This window comes from Poecile atricapillus, chromosome 4 (assembly GCF_030490865.1).
Source record: "Poecile atricapillus isolate bPoeAtr1 chromosome 4, bPoeAtr1.hap1, whole genome shotgun sequence".
Lineage (NCBI taxonomy): Eukaryota > Metazoa > Chordata > Aves > Passeriformes > Paridae > Poecile > Poecile atricapillus.
Window position 1 is genome coordinate 64,688,762 of NC_081252.1, and position 17,370 is coordinate 64,706,131.

The following is a 17,370-nucleotide window of genomic DNA, read 5'->3' on the forward strand; positions in this document are numbered from 1 at the left end:
TGGAAAGAAGGCAGCAGCATTTCAAAAGATGATGCTTACATATTCCTCCTAAATGCCTTCTAAATGTATACAGTTCTCTAGGGAACAATCAACTGAGCAATGTCTGTAATGCTCAGGATATAATTACCAAAATGAGATGCATACCCTTCATTACACCAGTAAACAGTTAACTTTACAGACTATTTCTCTTACTTTGGTGCTCTCAAACCTTCCTTTTTTTCTTTTTTCTTTTTTTGAGTAATCAAGTGCTTCCAATCTTCTACACTGCAGCTCCTGTGCATTCAATGCCAGGTGCTGCACACCTCACTAGCAGAAACTCAGCACAATGCAAGACCTTCTCCAGCCCGTGTAGTTTCATATACAGCTGTAGCATGACAGAATGTCTTTGGGATTTAGCAAATTCAGACAGATTCTGTTGCTACATCCCACAGAAAAAATTGCCATGAAATTCCCCCTGTTTAAAAAGAGAAAAAAACGAACAGCCTACATCTCCAAACGTGACAGTGCATTCCTGGCATAGAACATGCAATGCAAGAAGAGAAAAACGACAGTATTTATGTTACCTTCAGTCACATAGTTGTGGTCTCGCAGAAAGCTGTGGTTAATTTTCCGTGTGTCCGTGTCCTCGCCCATTTACAGCAGGATTACTCAGCATGCCTATCCGCAGTGGACTGATAGCATCAGCAGAGGTCGTCACAAGAGCACCATCCATGCTGCCACTGCCTAGCAGAGGCGGGGAACACACCGGGCCACTGAGCACAGCATAATGAGAGCTATTGAGGCAGCACAGATTGGGGGGAAGGGGCGATGGGGGGGGGGGGGGGGGGGAAGGAAAAAAAAAAGAAGAAGGGAGAAAAATGGGAAGAAGAATAGCGGGAGAAAGCCGGAGGGGGAGAAACGGCTCGGAGAAACGAGGGCTGCAGAAAGGCAGCAGGGAGCTGAGGGAGCAGAGGCACTTGTGGCACGGTGGCGGCGCGGCTGCAGCGGGAGCCGCCCGGAGCGCCGCGGGTCGCGCCGCCGCTGTCACACGGCCCTGCTGCATCAGCCTGGCCCCTCCCCGCCCGCCCCACCGCGGCCCAGCCGCATCTGCATGGAGAGGAGTGAAAAATGACACTGCAGCTAATTATTCCCGCTCTTCTGCCGGGGAGATGGGCAAAGAGAGAAACTGAGGGAGGGGATGAGGGAGAAGAAACTTCAAGCTGATTGAACGCGTTTGAATCGACACGTACCGCACACCAACACGCGGCCGCGATTTTGTGCTAGTCGTGCTGTCATCTGCAGCAAAAGCAACAGTCGTTCAATGTCAGCCTCTAGAAATATTACCCAAATTGCCAAATATCTGCCTGTGCCAAAGGATTCGTCAGAGGCGAGGCAACCGTTCGGAGGACGTAAGATAAAATAACTGTTATTTATCTTTTTTACCCCCAATTTTGTAGATAAACGTAAAATTACAAAGTATTTAAAAACAACCTCTCTGGCTTCCCTGTACAGGAAAGAAAAGCTGGACAAAGGGAATGTTTGCAGGTCATTGATTTTCTCAAACCTGACACTCTTTCAGTGCTTTATCCCATCACCTTGGAAAGCAGCATTGAAATACATATACTCAGAAATATGAAAGTAAGTAGAGGAGGAAAATTGCTCACTTGCATTATAAAATAAAGCTTGCTCTTTAGTCCAAATGCTTAATGTTTTATATAACAGCAAATTTCTTTCAACTGAACAGACAAGCACCTTCCTTTAGCTTTTGGTTTCTATTCAATAAATGTCAAACTGTTTGCTGCAGAAAGTGTGCATTCAGAAAAGGTAAGCGGCACTGAAGTTTAAATATTTGAACAGAAAACAAATGGCTGTATACTAAAGCACCACTACAGCATGCTAAGGGAGTCCACAACCACAAAACCAATCGAGGAGAGAGAATCTTGTGCTTTAGGCCCTGGAATTGAACATGGAAAGTACAATTTGGTTGTCAGGATTACTACAGCATTTTGTGTAACACTGCATGAATTTTTACTGGGTTTTTGTGTTTGTTTTTCTTTCTAATGAACTAGAATATACAGCTCTTGATTCAAGTACCCTGCTATTCCTATAAACTGGCATGTGACTTTGGAAAAAGTAGAAAAAATCTGATTAGGGATACACATCTAATTTCAGGATGAAGCCAGGCTAGGGGGGAAAGAAGTATAGCAATAGAATCAGCTTTTCTTCTCATTAATGGAGCAAAATAAAACAGAACCATCTCTAGCCTGGCAAGTAAATATTGTAAAATCTTCACATTTGAGCAGATGAGAAAGTAAGAGAAGTTATTCAGTACTTGAACCTGTACAAAACATATTTTACATGTATGTGGGTTTAGGCAGTGACAATACTAGAAATGTTATTTCTGCATTGACAGCTGACAGTCACTACTGTGGCATTACTGGCAGCTCTCCAGTATCTTCCCTCTCCTCTTCAGAAAAGAGGAAGGAGGCCTTGCAAATACTGATATTTAGTTTGGACAAAATGGTTCTAATCCATGTGATGCAGCTGGTTTATTTTGACCTTCCTTGACATATTATGTTCTCACCTTGGATTTTGAGAGCATAACGCACTGCACACGAAATCCCAACTCGGCCAAAGTCCTTGGCAAAGACTACAACAGCCATTTTATTCTCAACTATTTAACACAACTTACACTATTCTGGGTCAAGAAGGCACCTACCTTCAGCATCTGTGCAAACTGCCTGGCCTTACAAAAGTCTGTCCAGATCCCCTTGTAAAGCCTTCCTGCTTCCCAGCAAATCAAAAACTGCACTGGGGATCAGCTGCCAGCTAGCTGTAACTCCATTTACCACCACTCCCTGGGCTCAGCCATCCAGCCAGATTTTACCCAGAAAAGAACACACCCATCTCTAAGCAAAGAGCTGACAGTTTCTCCAGGAGAATGTTGTGGCAAACTGTGTCAAAGGCTAAAGTTTATCCAGGTAACATCCACAGACTTTCCCTCATCCACTAAGAGGGTCAGTTCACCACAGCATGAGATGACCTGGGTCAAGCAGGACCTGCCTTTCATGAAACTGTGCAGGCTGAGCATGATCCCCTGATTGTCCTGCATGTGTGTGTGATGTCGCTCAGAGTGATCTGCTCTATGACCTTCCTTGGTACTGAGGGCAGGCTGACAGCCCTCTAGTTCCCTGGATCCTCCTTCTGACCCACTTGATAGATGGGCTTCACATTTGCTGACCTCCAGTCAACTGGGACCCGCTCCTCCCTGCACTATCCTCCCCGATAGCCAGGGCTGCTGGTAGATGATGGAAGGTGTCTCAGTGAGCACTTGCACCAGCTCCCTCAGTCCCCTCAGCTGGATCCCATCCAGTCCCATAGATCTGTGTGTGTCTAAGTGGTGTAGCACGTCACTGATCATTTCCCCTTGGACTATGGGGGCTTCATTCTGCTCCCCGTCCTTGTCTTCCAGCTCAAGGGATTGGGTACCCAAGAACTGGCCTTGCTGTTAAAGACTGAGGCAAAGAAGGCATAAAATACTTCATCTATTTCCCCATTCTTTGTCACTATTGTTTCCCCCTGCATCCAATACAGAATGGAGGCTCTCCTTAGCCTTCCTTTTGTTCCTGATGTGTTACAGAGTGTGGATTACTCTGTGAAGATAACACTGAGAAGCTATTACTGTGATGACTCCTAAAACTGCAAGAAATGTCACCTTGCAGGGCATTTGATGCCAAAAATCAAACAGCACATTTGAGTAGGAACAACTACATAGGAGCAACTTCTACCTGCAAATACACAGAAAATGAACACAGAAATTATGCAAATGATGAGTACAATCTCAAAAAAGTCACACTGAGAGTCTGTAAAAACAACAACTGGTACCATTGTCTTTGTAAATACCTCTACATTTATGTGATCAAGATGGTTGAGAGAATTCTGGCCTTGTTGTTCCTGCTCTTCCATGTAAACTCATCAATAACTGTCCTTTATTTGTTCAAAATTTACAGTTTCTATGGTCTGTCATTTAGAGCCTACACTGGTTATTTGTTAGGTGTAATTTAAGCAGCTAGAGGTGTTTTCATTTTTCCTAGGAGCAAAGTGGACATTTTTTTGTGAAGTCAAAATTGTAGCTCCCATCCAGACATTATTTTCTCTACTCACCATTAGAGAGGTTCACGGACAACTTCCTTAGGCATCACATCTGGGTCAAATCACACTTACCTTGTTCTTCTTATTTTTAAGTTAAAAAGAATCTCATAAGGAGGAATGGAATGAGGAGGAAGCCTTTAAGAAAAACCTTAGACAATATTCCCAGTGTGCATGCAAATGCTTTCCCTAAGATTATGAGCCAAATCCTTACTGTGTGGCAAATATTAGCACACCACTGACTTAAGTAGGTCAGTTCACACGAGAAAGATTAGCAAAACTCTGCTCTAAATTTGTAGCACAATGCAAATTTGTGAGCCAACATTTGCAAATAACTAGCTGTGCCATTTTAAAATGCTACTTATTATCAATCCCACCTATAACCTACATAATTTGATCTGGTCAAATACCCAGGGAGAAGGTGGTGAAGAAGGAAGCTTTAATCAGAAGTGTATCGGTTATTTGGACTTTCACAGTAGTCCACAATCCTACTCATAAAACAGCCCTCTAATTGAGCTGAATACACTACAAACAGAAAAATAAAAGAGAGTCCTATCTTAAAGAATTTATAAGTAAACTATAAAATAGAAGAGCTACATACTGATCAGCAGTGCCATTTAGGTAGTGAGTCAGTAATGAGGATGGAGTCCTGGTTTAGAGCTTTCTAAAAGAAGGTCATTAGAGACCATGGAGACAAGCAATAAACTGGATTCAAGAGGTTGAAAAATAACTGCAAAACAAGAATAAAACAAGCTTAGACATAAAAGGAGGCAAACTGGCCAGCAGGTCAAGGAGGAAAGTAAAAGGCTAGAGCATGCATGACACAGATGCTGATACAGACTGTGGGTGTCAGTAAAAGAAGAGTTAAAAGGAGCAAGACAAACAAAAAATGGGTCTGTGCCAGGAGGAGAAAAATCTCAGAGGACAGGGAAAGAAAATATTTAAAGAGAGGAATAAACCTACATTTCCCCTTGTCAGAGTTTCGGGCAGAAGAATTGGAGAAAGGGGAAGGTAGAAGGGAAAACAAAACAAAAAAAAACAGTCAACCAACCAACCAAAAAAAACACAACACAAACCCCCCCCCAAAAAACCAGAAATGGAAGCCACAGGCAGCCAGTACCCCAAGGAAGGAAGAAAAAACTATTTATGATACAAATGGAACTGAGAATGTAAGGATTGGTAACAGTGTAATCTAATGGTAAGGAATTGAAGAAGATAGAACAAATCTTTGGCTGAATGACTGTTGATCATGTTTGCTCGCTGCATTTTCAGCAGGAAGCTCTGCAGCAGAAGAGAGGAAGGAATTAGGCATTAGAAGGCAGTTTGTCTTGAAGGTTACTATGTAATGCTGTTTATAAACACCTGTTGAATACATGGCCATCCTGTTCTACTCTTGCAGAACCTTTATGTTCTCTTAAACGTATTTTCCTGAAGAGCCTCTATTTAGCTTTGTCAGACACTAAGAGCACAACCTTTAATAATTAAAACTCAGTATCTCGAACAGAACATCATCAGGTACTCCAAGTCTCCATTTGACCCCTGAATTATGCCACTTCACCACCGAATTCATCATTCCATCTGAATTAGAATGATTAAGCTTGTGCTGCAATTGAAGGAAATGGTAGTGAAATACTTAAATATTTTCTTCTTTCTAACTAAACTTTTCATATACAGATTATTCTGTACTTCATTTAGTAAAGTACAGTGGCTTTAAATGAAATGAAACTGAATTTTTCAATTGGCACAGAACTTTAATTATTTGTAAAGAACAAGAGATTTAAAGACTGTGATGGTAAAAGAAAACCTTAGAAATTGCACAGATTTCACCAAAAGCAGAATATCTTAATATATTATCTTAATGTAATGTTTGTGACATCAGAGGAGGGTTTTAAAAGCTTTGACAGCATTTGCTTCTAACCATATCCTAGTATCAGAAAACTGTAAAGTTTCTTCAAATGAAATAAGGTAACACATACAATTAGTCAGCTGGAGAAAAAATGCAACAAAATATTTAGCCAACCCTTGATAATTATAGCTCTTTGCATCTGAATTTGCTTACAAAAAAAAAAAAATGTTTGTAAGCCAGATATTGTCTCCCTTTTGCACATGTACAGAGATGTAAAATGCCCTGCTACTGACTTCTCCAGTTAGGCCATTGGCAAATTAGTTTTGCTGTTCATTTATTTATTCATAATGTCCACAAAAATAAGATTATATAATAGTCATACTTCTGTTCAAAATATTTTCATTTAAAAGGACAAAGCAATGTGATAAAAAGCTATTGTCCTAGTCTTCCTCCAGCTCTACTCAGCTTGACAGAAAAGGACTCGGAGCTCTCAGCCAGGTATAAGACAGCAAATTCACTCCCTTGAGTTTGTGTAGTTTTCCTTCTCAAATCTTTCTGAAGTCGTTTTTGTATTTGTTTAATAGCCAGTACAATCTACATTATGTATAAATAACATGCACTTCCTTTTTTAATTATTCCTGGTGGCTAAACAAAAGCAAATCGATACTGCCAAAAGCTAACATAAACAGCAATAGAAGAAAAATTATATCAATCACAGCTCTCAAGTAAAAATTGATCTTGTCTGATTTTAACACTTTATAAGTAATCATTTAAAATCTTTACATTTACAGCATTTAATTTATATTTTGCTACAGTCTTCAGTTACATTTAATACTTAATATTTAAAATAATGATGCAGCCCAACAATTTTGCAAAAAAAACTAATGGCTGCTATCACAATTGGAAAAATATGTCATCATTCAATAAGGGAAAATTTCTTCAACACACTACCTTTTGCTGTGTTAAATCTAAAAATAACACCTGCCCAGAAGAAGCAATTTATTTTTAGCCTATATATTCCAGACATAGAGTAAAACTTATTCCTCCCAGGAGCTGGTGATTCTGGAAAGCAAGCAATTAAAAGTTATCAAGTAATTTAAATTACAGAAGCCAATTTCTGTCAATGTCTTTCACCCTCTCTGTTCAGGTGAATGTTGCATAAGGATCCTGGGCTGAGCCAGTGCCACTCTAAGGTTTGCAGAAAGCCAGAGCATGGGATGAACTGAACACACACCACACTCACAGTTTGTCACAGAGGAGCCAGCAGTTTTGCTCTTATTTTTCTGTGATGTGCGGATGAGAGTGGTGAAGCTAATCAATACGAAGAGCTCTGAGCCTGATTTAATGATTTTTACTAACTGAGAGAATACAGCCAGGATCTTTGGACCTAAGGGTTCTTGCAAGAAGGCTCCCTGAAGCAAAACAGATGCTCTGAGCTATGATACTCCTGTGCCCCCAGGATGCCACTCTGTTCCTCTCTGGGGCCACTGCATCATTCTGGCTGCAGCGGAGGTTTCCCCATCCCAGCACAGCAGCTGCACACCACAACCCTCTCTGTGCTCCATAATGATATGATAATCCAGCCTGGAAACCTACACTGGGCACTGCTTTCAGGTGTCTGCTATGAAGAAAGGAAGAATTTGGAAACATAAACAGTTCCCTGTTGACTGGCCTGAATCAGGCGAGAGCAAGCCTGCAGCCAGAGAGCTGGAACTGTGCTATAAACAGCAACTGCATCTTTTCCTGGTCCTTTGTGGTTTAAATCACATCTGAAATCACATCTAAAACAAGTCCTGCAACTGATCAGCTAGTGAGCCCAAGGAAGCAGGTAACAAGAGCATGAACAATTCCAGGAATGAGTTCTGCACACTCTAGGGGCAAGTTTTAATTTGGCAAATTTCAGAATATTGTAACAGATTTCAGTGGGATCTAGGTTTAGCAAGAGATGGAAAGCAAGGCTGCAAAATCACAGGAGAAGGAAAAGCAGAAAGAGCAGACAAGATGCCAAAAGGAGATGCTGGAAGTTTTCCCAGAACTTACTAATTTGGAGGTTAAGCCTATTCAGTGACTGCAGAAGGAATGGGAAGAATGGTCTAAGGGAAAGAGCACAGGATGAAGAATAAAAGACCAAGCACTAATGCTTTAGCCACATGAGGCTTTAGGCATGTCATTTATCTTTCTTAATCTTTTCCAGTCTTCCACTGCCTTGCCTATTTAAACCAAAAATTACAAGAGCATAAACACTGTCTTCTCTACTGCAGTCATCACATGGAAACTGATGTAGGACCCTTGGGCAATGCTGATACTTTTGAGACACTGCTCCTAGCTGAAGAAGCTCATTTGTTTCTAAAACAAGCTCCTGTTTCCTCTAAAACACAAGGCAGATTATTTACTCCACTGCAAACAACACCACAGTAAAAGAAAAAAAACCACAAAACACAGGAGAAGGGTTCAAGATGAGTTTCACATAGAAAACCTGTGACAGAGCCAGTCACTGTGCCAAGTAAGCCAGGGAACCAGATGGACAAAGGCAAACAGAGCCTCAGGAAGAAAGTAGGCTTGGGCACAAGTGTTGAAACAAATGCTTCCAAATTAGCCTTTAACTTTCTACTCTGCTTCCACATTCCTCAAATTGAAATGCTCATACAAATATAAATACATTCCAAACAAGAGATAGTATGTTAGGTTTGGTGTCATTGCATTACACACTGGAGAAAGCCTACTACTAATTTTGCTAATTCAGTTCAGTTTTAGAAATACTTTATACAAGTATTAATTAACTCAAATATAGCATCACTTGCACATTGCCTCATACCTAATATCTGAGACAGCATATACTTTGTTACTGCTGTTTGGTGTGTATGGGTCATTGTCTCTCTAAAGGCACACCCTATGACAGCATCCTCTCTCCAAATTTCCCTACAACTTCAGTAAAGCTCACTACCATGTTCTCCTGCTGTGCAGGGGAGAAAAACTCTTTAAATGTATGTCTCTACAAGGCTTTAAAATCATACTGCATATAGTTTATTCAAACTAAAATTTTTATGTTACGCCCTTTCTTACTCACAAAAAGCAGAAAATCTATTGACGCTACTAAAAAACTATGAATTTGTGAAGCAGAAGTATATCCTAAGAAGGACGGTTTAAGTTCTGCTGGAAAGGTCTGGAAATCATGAAGGAAATGTTTCAGTGGCTGTTCATGATGAACAGATCACAGGCATCAGAGCACACAGTGCCAGAGGCTGCTGATGGGGACTGTCACAAGAGTGGAGCCCCGGGACAGAGCTGTGTGCTGCCTCCCCAGCAAGTCACCCAGCACGCTGTCAGAAATGCTCTCCAGACAAGACCTATCACTGCACAGCCAGGCAAGGCTGCAATTACAAAACTAACTTCATACCCTAAGACAAGATGACCCAAATCTCAAATAACTTCTGTAGATGTCAGGCTCTGGAGTGGGACATAAAGCCTGCTGAGACTTAAAAGCCTGGAAAGAGACTAAATAACCTACACATATATACATGGTGCAAAATAATTATGAAGTTGTCACTTGAAGGCACTGGGCAATCCAAAGAAATGTTGCTTAAAACACAGATCAGAAAGGGGCCTGAAAAAGGAATTTAGAGAAGGGACAGAGGCACTGTCAGAACTTCTTTACACTGTGTAGACATATTTGTGTGTATATTTATCCAAGAAAGGAACTGGGAAGAGAGGGAGAAAAGCAAGTGAGAACAGTTTCAAACCCATGCTAAGGGCCATATTCATCCTTCCTGAATCAATGGACCAAAACACGCATTTCATCAGCACCCTGGTGTGGTTTCTGGGTGATCAGGCTACTACAAAGTCAAACTACAGAGAAAGAAAAACACTTTCTAAGACATCTTTCAAACCTCAGCATTCTGAAAAGATTAAGCCTATAAGATACAGAAATCACAAGAGATGGAGCTTGAACAACTTCAACAGAAAAAAAAAAAAAATTCAGAGGGAAGAGATCAAAGCAAATACTAAGAAACAAACTTTCCAGAGAAAATCAAATGAAGAAGCAGGAAATTATTTTAAATAATACGGCCTACCATAAAATATAAGAAGCTGACTGAGAATTGCCTCTACAATATTTGCTAGTAACTATAGTGAAAGGACAAGGAGTAATTGCAGGTGTGATTTGGTGCAAATTGAAAAGGGTGCAAACCAAAAGAGGAGAAATTTAGGTCAGATATTACATAGAAATTTTTTTACTGTGGGGGTGTTTAAGCATTGGAACAGGTTTCCCAGGGAGACTCTCACTGGCCCATCCCTGGCAGTGTTCAAGGCCAGGCTGGATAAGGCCTTGAGCAACCTGGTCTAGTGGGAGGTGTCCCTGCCCATGGCACGAGGGGTTGGGACTACAATCTGTAAGGCCCATTCCAACCCCTTAACATTCCACAGATCTGTGATTTTTCAGACTTAAATAAAATAATTAAAAATCAAATCAAACTAGCATATTATATTCACTAATTTATTTCATTAAAATGCAAACCACAGGCACTCTTCCTAACATTTTACTAATTCAGTCCTCAAAATATTTCAGGTAATAATAATTTAGGAATAATTCCTGCCTATGGCAAGTCTATTAAATAAAATCAACATACAAGATCATTTATTACTGGTTTTGAATTCTATACACAGTCATACCAAGAAGCCAGTTTGAAGGGAACTTAGCCCAAAAGACTGTTATTCACAGGGCCACAGAATAATGGCATGGCATCTGACAGGACATTCAACTTGACTCCTTCCTTTCACCAGTGTAATTAATTAATTCAGATAGGTATAATGCAAGCAGCTTTTTCTCCAGCATTACCTTACACCACAAAGAGTAGTTGCATATTTCTGTCTTCTCCAATAACTACAGTGACATGCAAATCCAGCCATCTGAAGCACCTGCAGATCCCAGCCCTCCTGGGCCACAGAGAAAAACAAAAAAGCAAAGCAAAAAGCTGTTCTAGAAAATTATACTAGTGCTAGATTATTTTTTTTTGTATATAATATTTACTGCAATATTATTAAAACAGCCTCAAGAGAGAGGAAGATAAGCTAGTTGTGTCAATAAAAACAATGATTTTGCTGTTAGCCTTTCCCCCAAATCATCCAAATATTTAAACTACTGTAGCATCAGATGTACAGCAACAAATGCTGCACCTGCTGTAAGAGCTGAGATTTCTGAAATAATACTTAGTTGGCAAAACAAAAGCTAAAAATAAATTCAAGCTATTTAAACTGGGAAAAAAAATCACCGACCCACAGGAATCAAACTCATTCTCAAAGATGTGAGAAAAAAAATACAGAAATGTTGAAAGGATGCTAGTATTGAAAGACATTAAAAGTTTGCAAGACACATTAAACCCAGAATTTCAAGGAGTATGAAATCCCATACTACATTGCAGTAAACAGCAAATGCACCTAAAGGTTCTGTTCCACTTCTGGCCACCCTCATACCAACAGCAGCAATCAAAATTCAGAAAACCGGAACAAATCACAGAGGTGATCTGACATTGCAATTTGAGAATTCCAAAGTAAACAATGACTGAGAAAGCTCCTGTAGGAATCAGCTGAATGGAATAGAAGAACAAACATCAAATGAAATCATTTTTATTTTGGCTCAAGACATAGCAAGTGCAAATTAAATTATAAATTAAATTATAGGAAAACTTACAAGGGAAAGTACAAGTGGAAAGCTATTAATTGATTTTGAAATCTAATGAAGGACTAAGCACCTACAAATCAAGTGCTGCAATGAAAACAACAGCAGTGCCTGGCCCCAAGGAGAATTTGGAAACGTGGGGTAAAGTGCTTTGCCTACCCAGTGTGGAAACATCCCACTTGGGGGAGCTCCCTGGAACCAGCCCCCAGGATTACAAAACACAAAAGTTCAAACATTCTTTCCAGAGTTTAGAGATCTCAAATAATGAGACATGCTTGCTGATATGAGATCTAGACCCCACGTATGAATATAGTCCTAATAGGTGGTGACACTGAGTATTATTCCCTGAAAAAAATGGGAGACAATCCTACCTTATTATATAATTGTGTGCTGCTAAGTCATAAGGGAAATACAGTATCATTTCCTTTACTTCAAGAGAAAAAGAACAAAAAACTGGGTATGGACATTTACTGTATTTCCTACTTAAGTTGCCCCAGGCATTAATAAAAAATACATTATTTGCAAAACCAGAAATTATCCCAAGTAAAATGAACACATCTGTATATTTGTGATGAAGATGCTCATCATGGCCAGGAAATCCGAAATTTTTTGAGCCAAACCTGAGGTCAGTTTCAAGTTTTTGCACTGACAATTACTTTGTGTAACAGAAAAGCAGTCACCTGAGCAGGATCTGGAACCACAACTGCATGCAATAGTGTGTAGGAGAAAATTCAGCTTGGCAAAGGGGAAAACAGGAGCCCTTACTAAACAGAGGCCAAAATGCCCCAGCATAACCTGTGTTGGAGAAGAAAGACCTGCTAAGCAAAACCAATGCCCAGTGCCTCACTAACCACTTTAACAAAAAAGAAGGGAAGGGGTGGCCACTTAATAGTACAATTTTTGCTAAACTCTGCAAAATTATATTTAACCTTCCTGACAGCTAGACAGGGATTAACACAGTTGCTGAGCAAGCATAAGTGCTAGGCCTCAGCACATCTGTAGTCTGAAAGAGAATGAACTAATTTCAACTAATGAACTGCTGAGCCAGCGCAATGCAAAGACCAAAGCATGGGAAACGTAATGCAATAATGGTATGCTTAAGACAATTATAAATCAAAGAAAAGAGAATGATGTCTCTAAGCTTCACTGAGCAACTACCTGGGGAGAAGAAAGCTATCTATGAGACACCATACCCAAGGGCACAGTGACCAGTGCTCTGAGGATGGAACAGAAGCAGTAAAACAAGTGAGTAGTCTGGGAAAGCTGGGAAGTGAGCTGTGGTTGGTGGGAATAAAGGCAAATTCAAAAGTCAACATGGTGGGCAGAGCAGAAGAGGATAAACACTTCAGACACCAGCAGCAGAAAACTGACCTTTTGAAGAGATACCAAGGTTTTTCCCTGAAAAACCTTGATACAGCAGGAGGGATGCCCTTCGATCCCTCATGCCATGAGCACAGGCTCTAAGAGAGGGGGTTGGTGCATCTTATGGGTTGGGAAGGCATAAACACCTTAAAGTAAAGGTGTCTTTACCATAATCACAAAATTACAGAATCACGGAATGGTAAAGGTTGGAAGGGAGGTCACCTGGTCCAACCTCCCTACTCAAGCAGGGTAGGCTCAGGAGCACATTACTTGGGATTGCATCCAGACGGCTTTTGAGTTATCTGCAGAGGAGATGAAATTACATATGCTAATGATTATAGGCTGTTCCTCATACCCACTGTCATTTATGTAATCTCTTTAGTTACAGAATTCCTCTGTCAACACCCCCACTGCCATTCTTACCCCATCATAACCTGCCTCATGGTCTGATTGCTGACACTGCTCGTGATCCTGACTCGTTCTGATTATCCCATAGCTAAGTGCCACTGATTTTTGGTTGTCATTGCTTTGCTTTGCCCATAAACACTGTCGACCTGTATAAGCTTTTAAAAAACCCTGTCTTGCTGCAAAATGAGTCCTCTTCCTTGCCAGATAATACTGCTGCACACACCCTCCATCAAAGCTAACCCACATTAACACAGTGTCAAAACCACAACAAAAAGGAAATACCTTTGCATTTTCTGTAAGGCTAGATGTATGCATGCAAGAAATACTCTAATCCTGGCTTGAGCTTTCAGGGTAATTTCTTAGTTTCAGAAACACAGTGGAGAAATGGGAACAACATGGTAAATTTAGCCATTTGCACGAAGTGGCACCCTATGAGCTTGACTATTTATATTCAAGTATATTTAAGCATACAGCTAAGTACTGTTTAGTATCTAACCATAAATCTCATCCTCATCTCAGTTAAGTACTTTTACAAATTTTAACATGCAGCTATATTATCAAAAAATTATTTCAAATAAGATGTGGCAGAAACATCTGGCAGTATGCAATTTGCATATTTCTATTTAAAGAAATTTAATCTAAAGATTTCCTCAGTAACACTCTTAGAAGTGTAATTTCTGTAACTCCTTGGGACAGGAATTAAGAGTGGCTTCTTAATTATTCAATTAATCTATAATAAACCAGGAAGATTTATCTTTTATTTGTGCCAATGATGGGAGCTTTTCAAGTTCACCAGAAAGCACATGAAGAGGTCAGTAATTTTTTTACAGTATCATTTCAGAGGAAGTACAGTAAACTATTTATTCTATAATATCACATTGTTACAGGCAAAGCTCAAGAATAAACAAGCAGGTCAACATATTTCAACAATAGTTGAAATATAAACATTGATGAAAAATTATAATAATTTTATATTCATATAAAAGCAACATTTTATTTACATAATAAATATAACATTTTTGGAAAAATATGATGATGATGATGATGATGATGATGATGATGATGATAATAATAATAATAATAATAATAATAATAATAATAATAATGGAATAAAAAGAGAACAAAAAAAAAAATTGCAATTCTACATTGCATTTAACCATCCAATTATCCCTCTTGCAGTCCAACACCTCACACACATTTTGTGAACGTGGTAAATTTGCCTGAGTTGTCCTACAGCTTCTTGGTGTGGGCAAACATCAGCACTGCTGGGTCCTGTAAGACAGCTCTGGCCAGCACAGGCAGCAAGGCTGGCTCAGAGCTTTCAGACCACCCATTCCCACATTCCCCAGCACTGGGGACTCACATCAGCTACCAGAGGATGAACAGTCACTCTCTTTCCTTCCCCAGCTTTATGTGTTCCTGAACCAGAACATTCTCTCAACTTCAAGACCATTTTGCTTGTTTCTCTCTTACAATACCATCAAAAGCCTTGAAAACTTTTACAGTCACATACAATGAGAAATACTTGTTGCCACAGTGATTCTTCAAAGTTCTGTTCCTGCCACCACCAGTAAAGGTTCTGCCATTAACAAGAGCCTAACTCACCTCTACTACATTTTATGGCCAAAAGCCAATGCTGTTGCATTGCCTATATTCCATGTGGAAAAAAAAAAATCCAATTAGAATGGATTCATGACAAGCTAGACTCTGACCTTTAGTTTTGACTTTGGCTGCCTTTTGTTTGTTTGTGAGGCCCTGTAATTGTTTACACACAATATAAATTGAATCCGTGGCATGTGAAATCCAGGCTCTGCAGCCTCTGTAGGTAACCTAGGGTTAGAGGTTAAAAAACATTGACATTATGACAAATTGCTGTAATTTGAGGAATAATCTGAAATCCTGCTGGGACACAATTGAGCCTGTGAGCCTAGTTGTTAATGATAATAAAAGCTGACACAGTAAAAATGATAAAATTAAAGAGAACACCTAGTAATATAAGTACCTCCAACATATGACATTGACGATCCAGTTAAGGGGGCCAGTAAAAATATCACTGGTAAGTAACTCAATACTCCATTTCCAGTTACAGAACTATCCACTCATTTGTGGAAATTCTTTTGTCTTTTCTGCTTACTAGCTATCTGTTTTTCATAATTTTCAGAACATGCAGTTTTCATAATATCTTCAGCAATGCAAGGTCATAATTCCACATTCTGATTAGATTGTGTCTATGTACCAGTAGATAAAACCTGTATTTTTCATATAGTACACCCATGATACCTTTCTCTGTCTCTCTGACATATCATAAACCAGCTGGCAACATAAAATATAAATTGGCTAGCTGTAAGAACAGATGAATCATTAATTACTTATTCTGTACCAAAATAAGAGAGACCAATTTTACAGTATCAAATTGCATGTGTAACTGCTAATTAAAATTATATTTTAAAAAAATCCCCAAGCTTGATGATTATTATTTAAGATTGGGTTTAAAATGATCTTTAAAGGTCATCTAGCACCTCCTATATATATATATTACTGTTTTAAAATATTACCATTTCTTGGAATTTAGAAACATGAGTACTGAATTTTGCTCTGGCTTTGATTCTGTATTTTCATTCTCCAGCAACACTTATATATTATGGATTACTGCATTCCATTACAAGAATCTTCAAATTTTTATTCTGTCATACTAAATTGTACCTTTCACAGGCCTCACACTTCAGATTATTATTAGCTTGGCAGGATAAGGGAATAGTGTCTTCTCACAAATGCAACCTACAAGACATAAACCATATATGCTGCTAATGTGAAAAAAATCACAAAAAATCCCAGAACTAAAACAAAAACTAACCAGTTTCTGACATCACTTCCTTCTGATATGACCATCCAGGAGTCAAGAGTTTTCCATGAGAAATTGGCTGTATGATGAAAAAAATGAATACAACAACAGACAAGGCAGACTGACAAAACCTGAGAAACTACTTGGATTTGTTTTAGAAGTGCAAGAAGACAGAGATCCATTCTTTGGACTGGATGCTGTGATAAAGTCTAAAACAGTAACACCACTGACACTTGGCTTGCTTCCAAACCTCTTCCAGCTTAATCCCTAAAATAAACACTCAAACCTGAAGACTGAAAGGTTAAAAAAATGCTATGTCTTTATTCATAATTAGCAGCCAACTGCCACACTGTTATCATATCGAGAATGAATGCAATTATTCTGCCTTATAATGGTAAAGTGCATTTACAATTACTTCCAGGTTTTTTTACATCACTGAGAGCTATGCAGGAGGATCCAAAACTGCACATGCAGCCCGTAATCTTCATGCAGTGAATTTTGAAGATAACGACTGTTGCACAGAATGTCCAGCGCCTCACTTTCATGTTGCCAGTCATGTAGGTGTTCAAAGCTTTATGTTGCTATATATTAAAACATTCTGAAATTGCTACATTTTTATAAGCTATTTATCTTTTTCTCATACTATCTTATTTCTCATAAGATCTTGTATTTTCTCTACTTCTCTCCATATCCATCAGCTTCTCACTGACACCTGCCAAAGACAGCACCAGGGACAGGCTGATCAATTTTGTTATTAGGATTTTCTTTTGTTGAGGTGGGAGCCTTATCAAAGGAAACAGCTTTCAAGAGCCCATCTACAGAACAGAAAGGGGAAATACTGCCCAACCAAAAACAATGTGCAAATTAGGTTTTCATTCAGGGCACACTATTTAACCACTTCACAACTGATAAGGAAAATCATCATGAAACCCATCACACATCGAAGCAACAGTTCTAAGACAACTTCTTCAAAAGCCAAGGATAAGTTGACTGATTTGGTCATTTCTTCACCCAAAGTGCTATCTCTGTGCTGCTCTGCAGGCTTCTGTCAAGTTCTGCAGCCTCTTCATAAAGGTCTCCAGATCAAACAGTTTAAAAGTTACAAGTAAT

General features: G+C 39.4%; 1 protein-coding gene across 1 annotated transcript in view; it reads right to left on the minus strand.

Annotated features, from left to right (window-relative positions):
- The window catches only part of PPP2R2C (protein phosphatase 2 regulatory subunit Bgamma), a 192,746-nt gene that overhangs the window by 134,206 nt on the left and 41,170 nt on the right, over positions 1–17,370 (minus strand). Inside the window, exon 3 of the mRNA XM_058839025.1 lies at positions 564–752. Within this exon, the coding sequence (XP_058695008.1) occupies positions 564–633 (70 nt within the window). The 5' untranslated portion in view covers positions 634–752. The remainder of the gene's footprint in view (positions 1–563; positions 753–17,370) is intronic.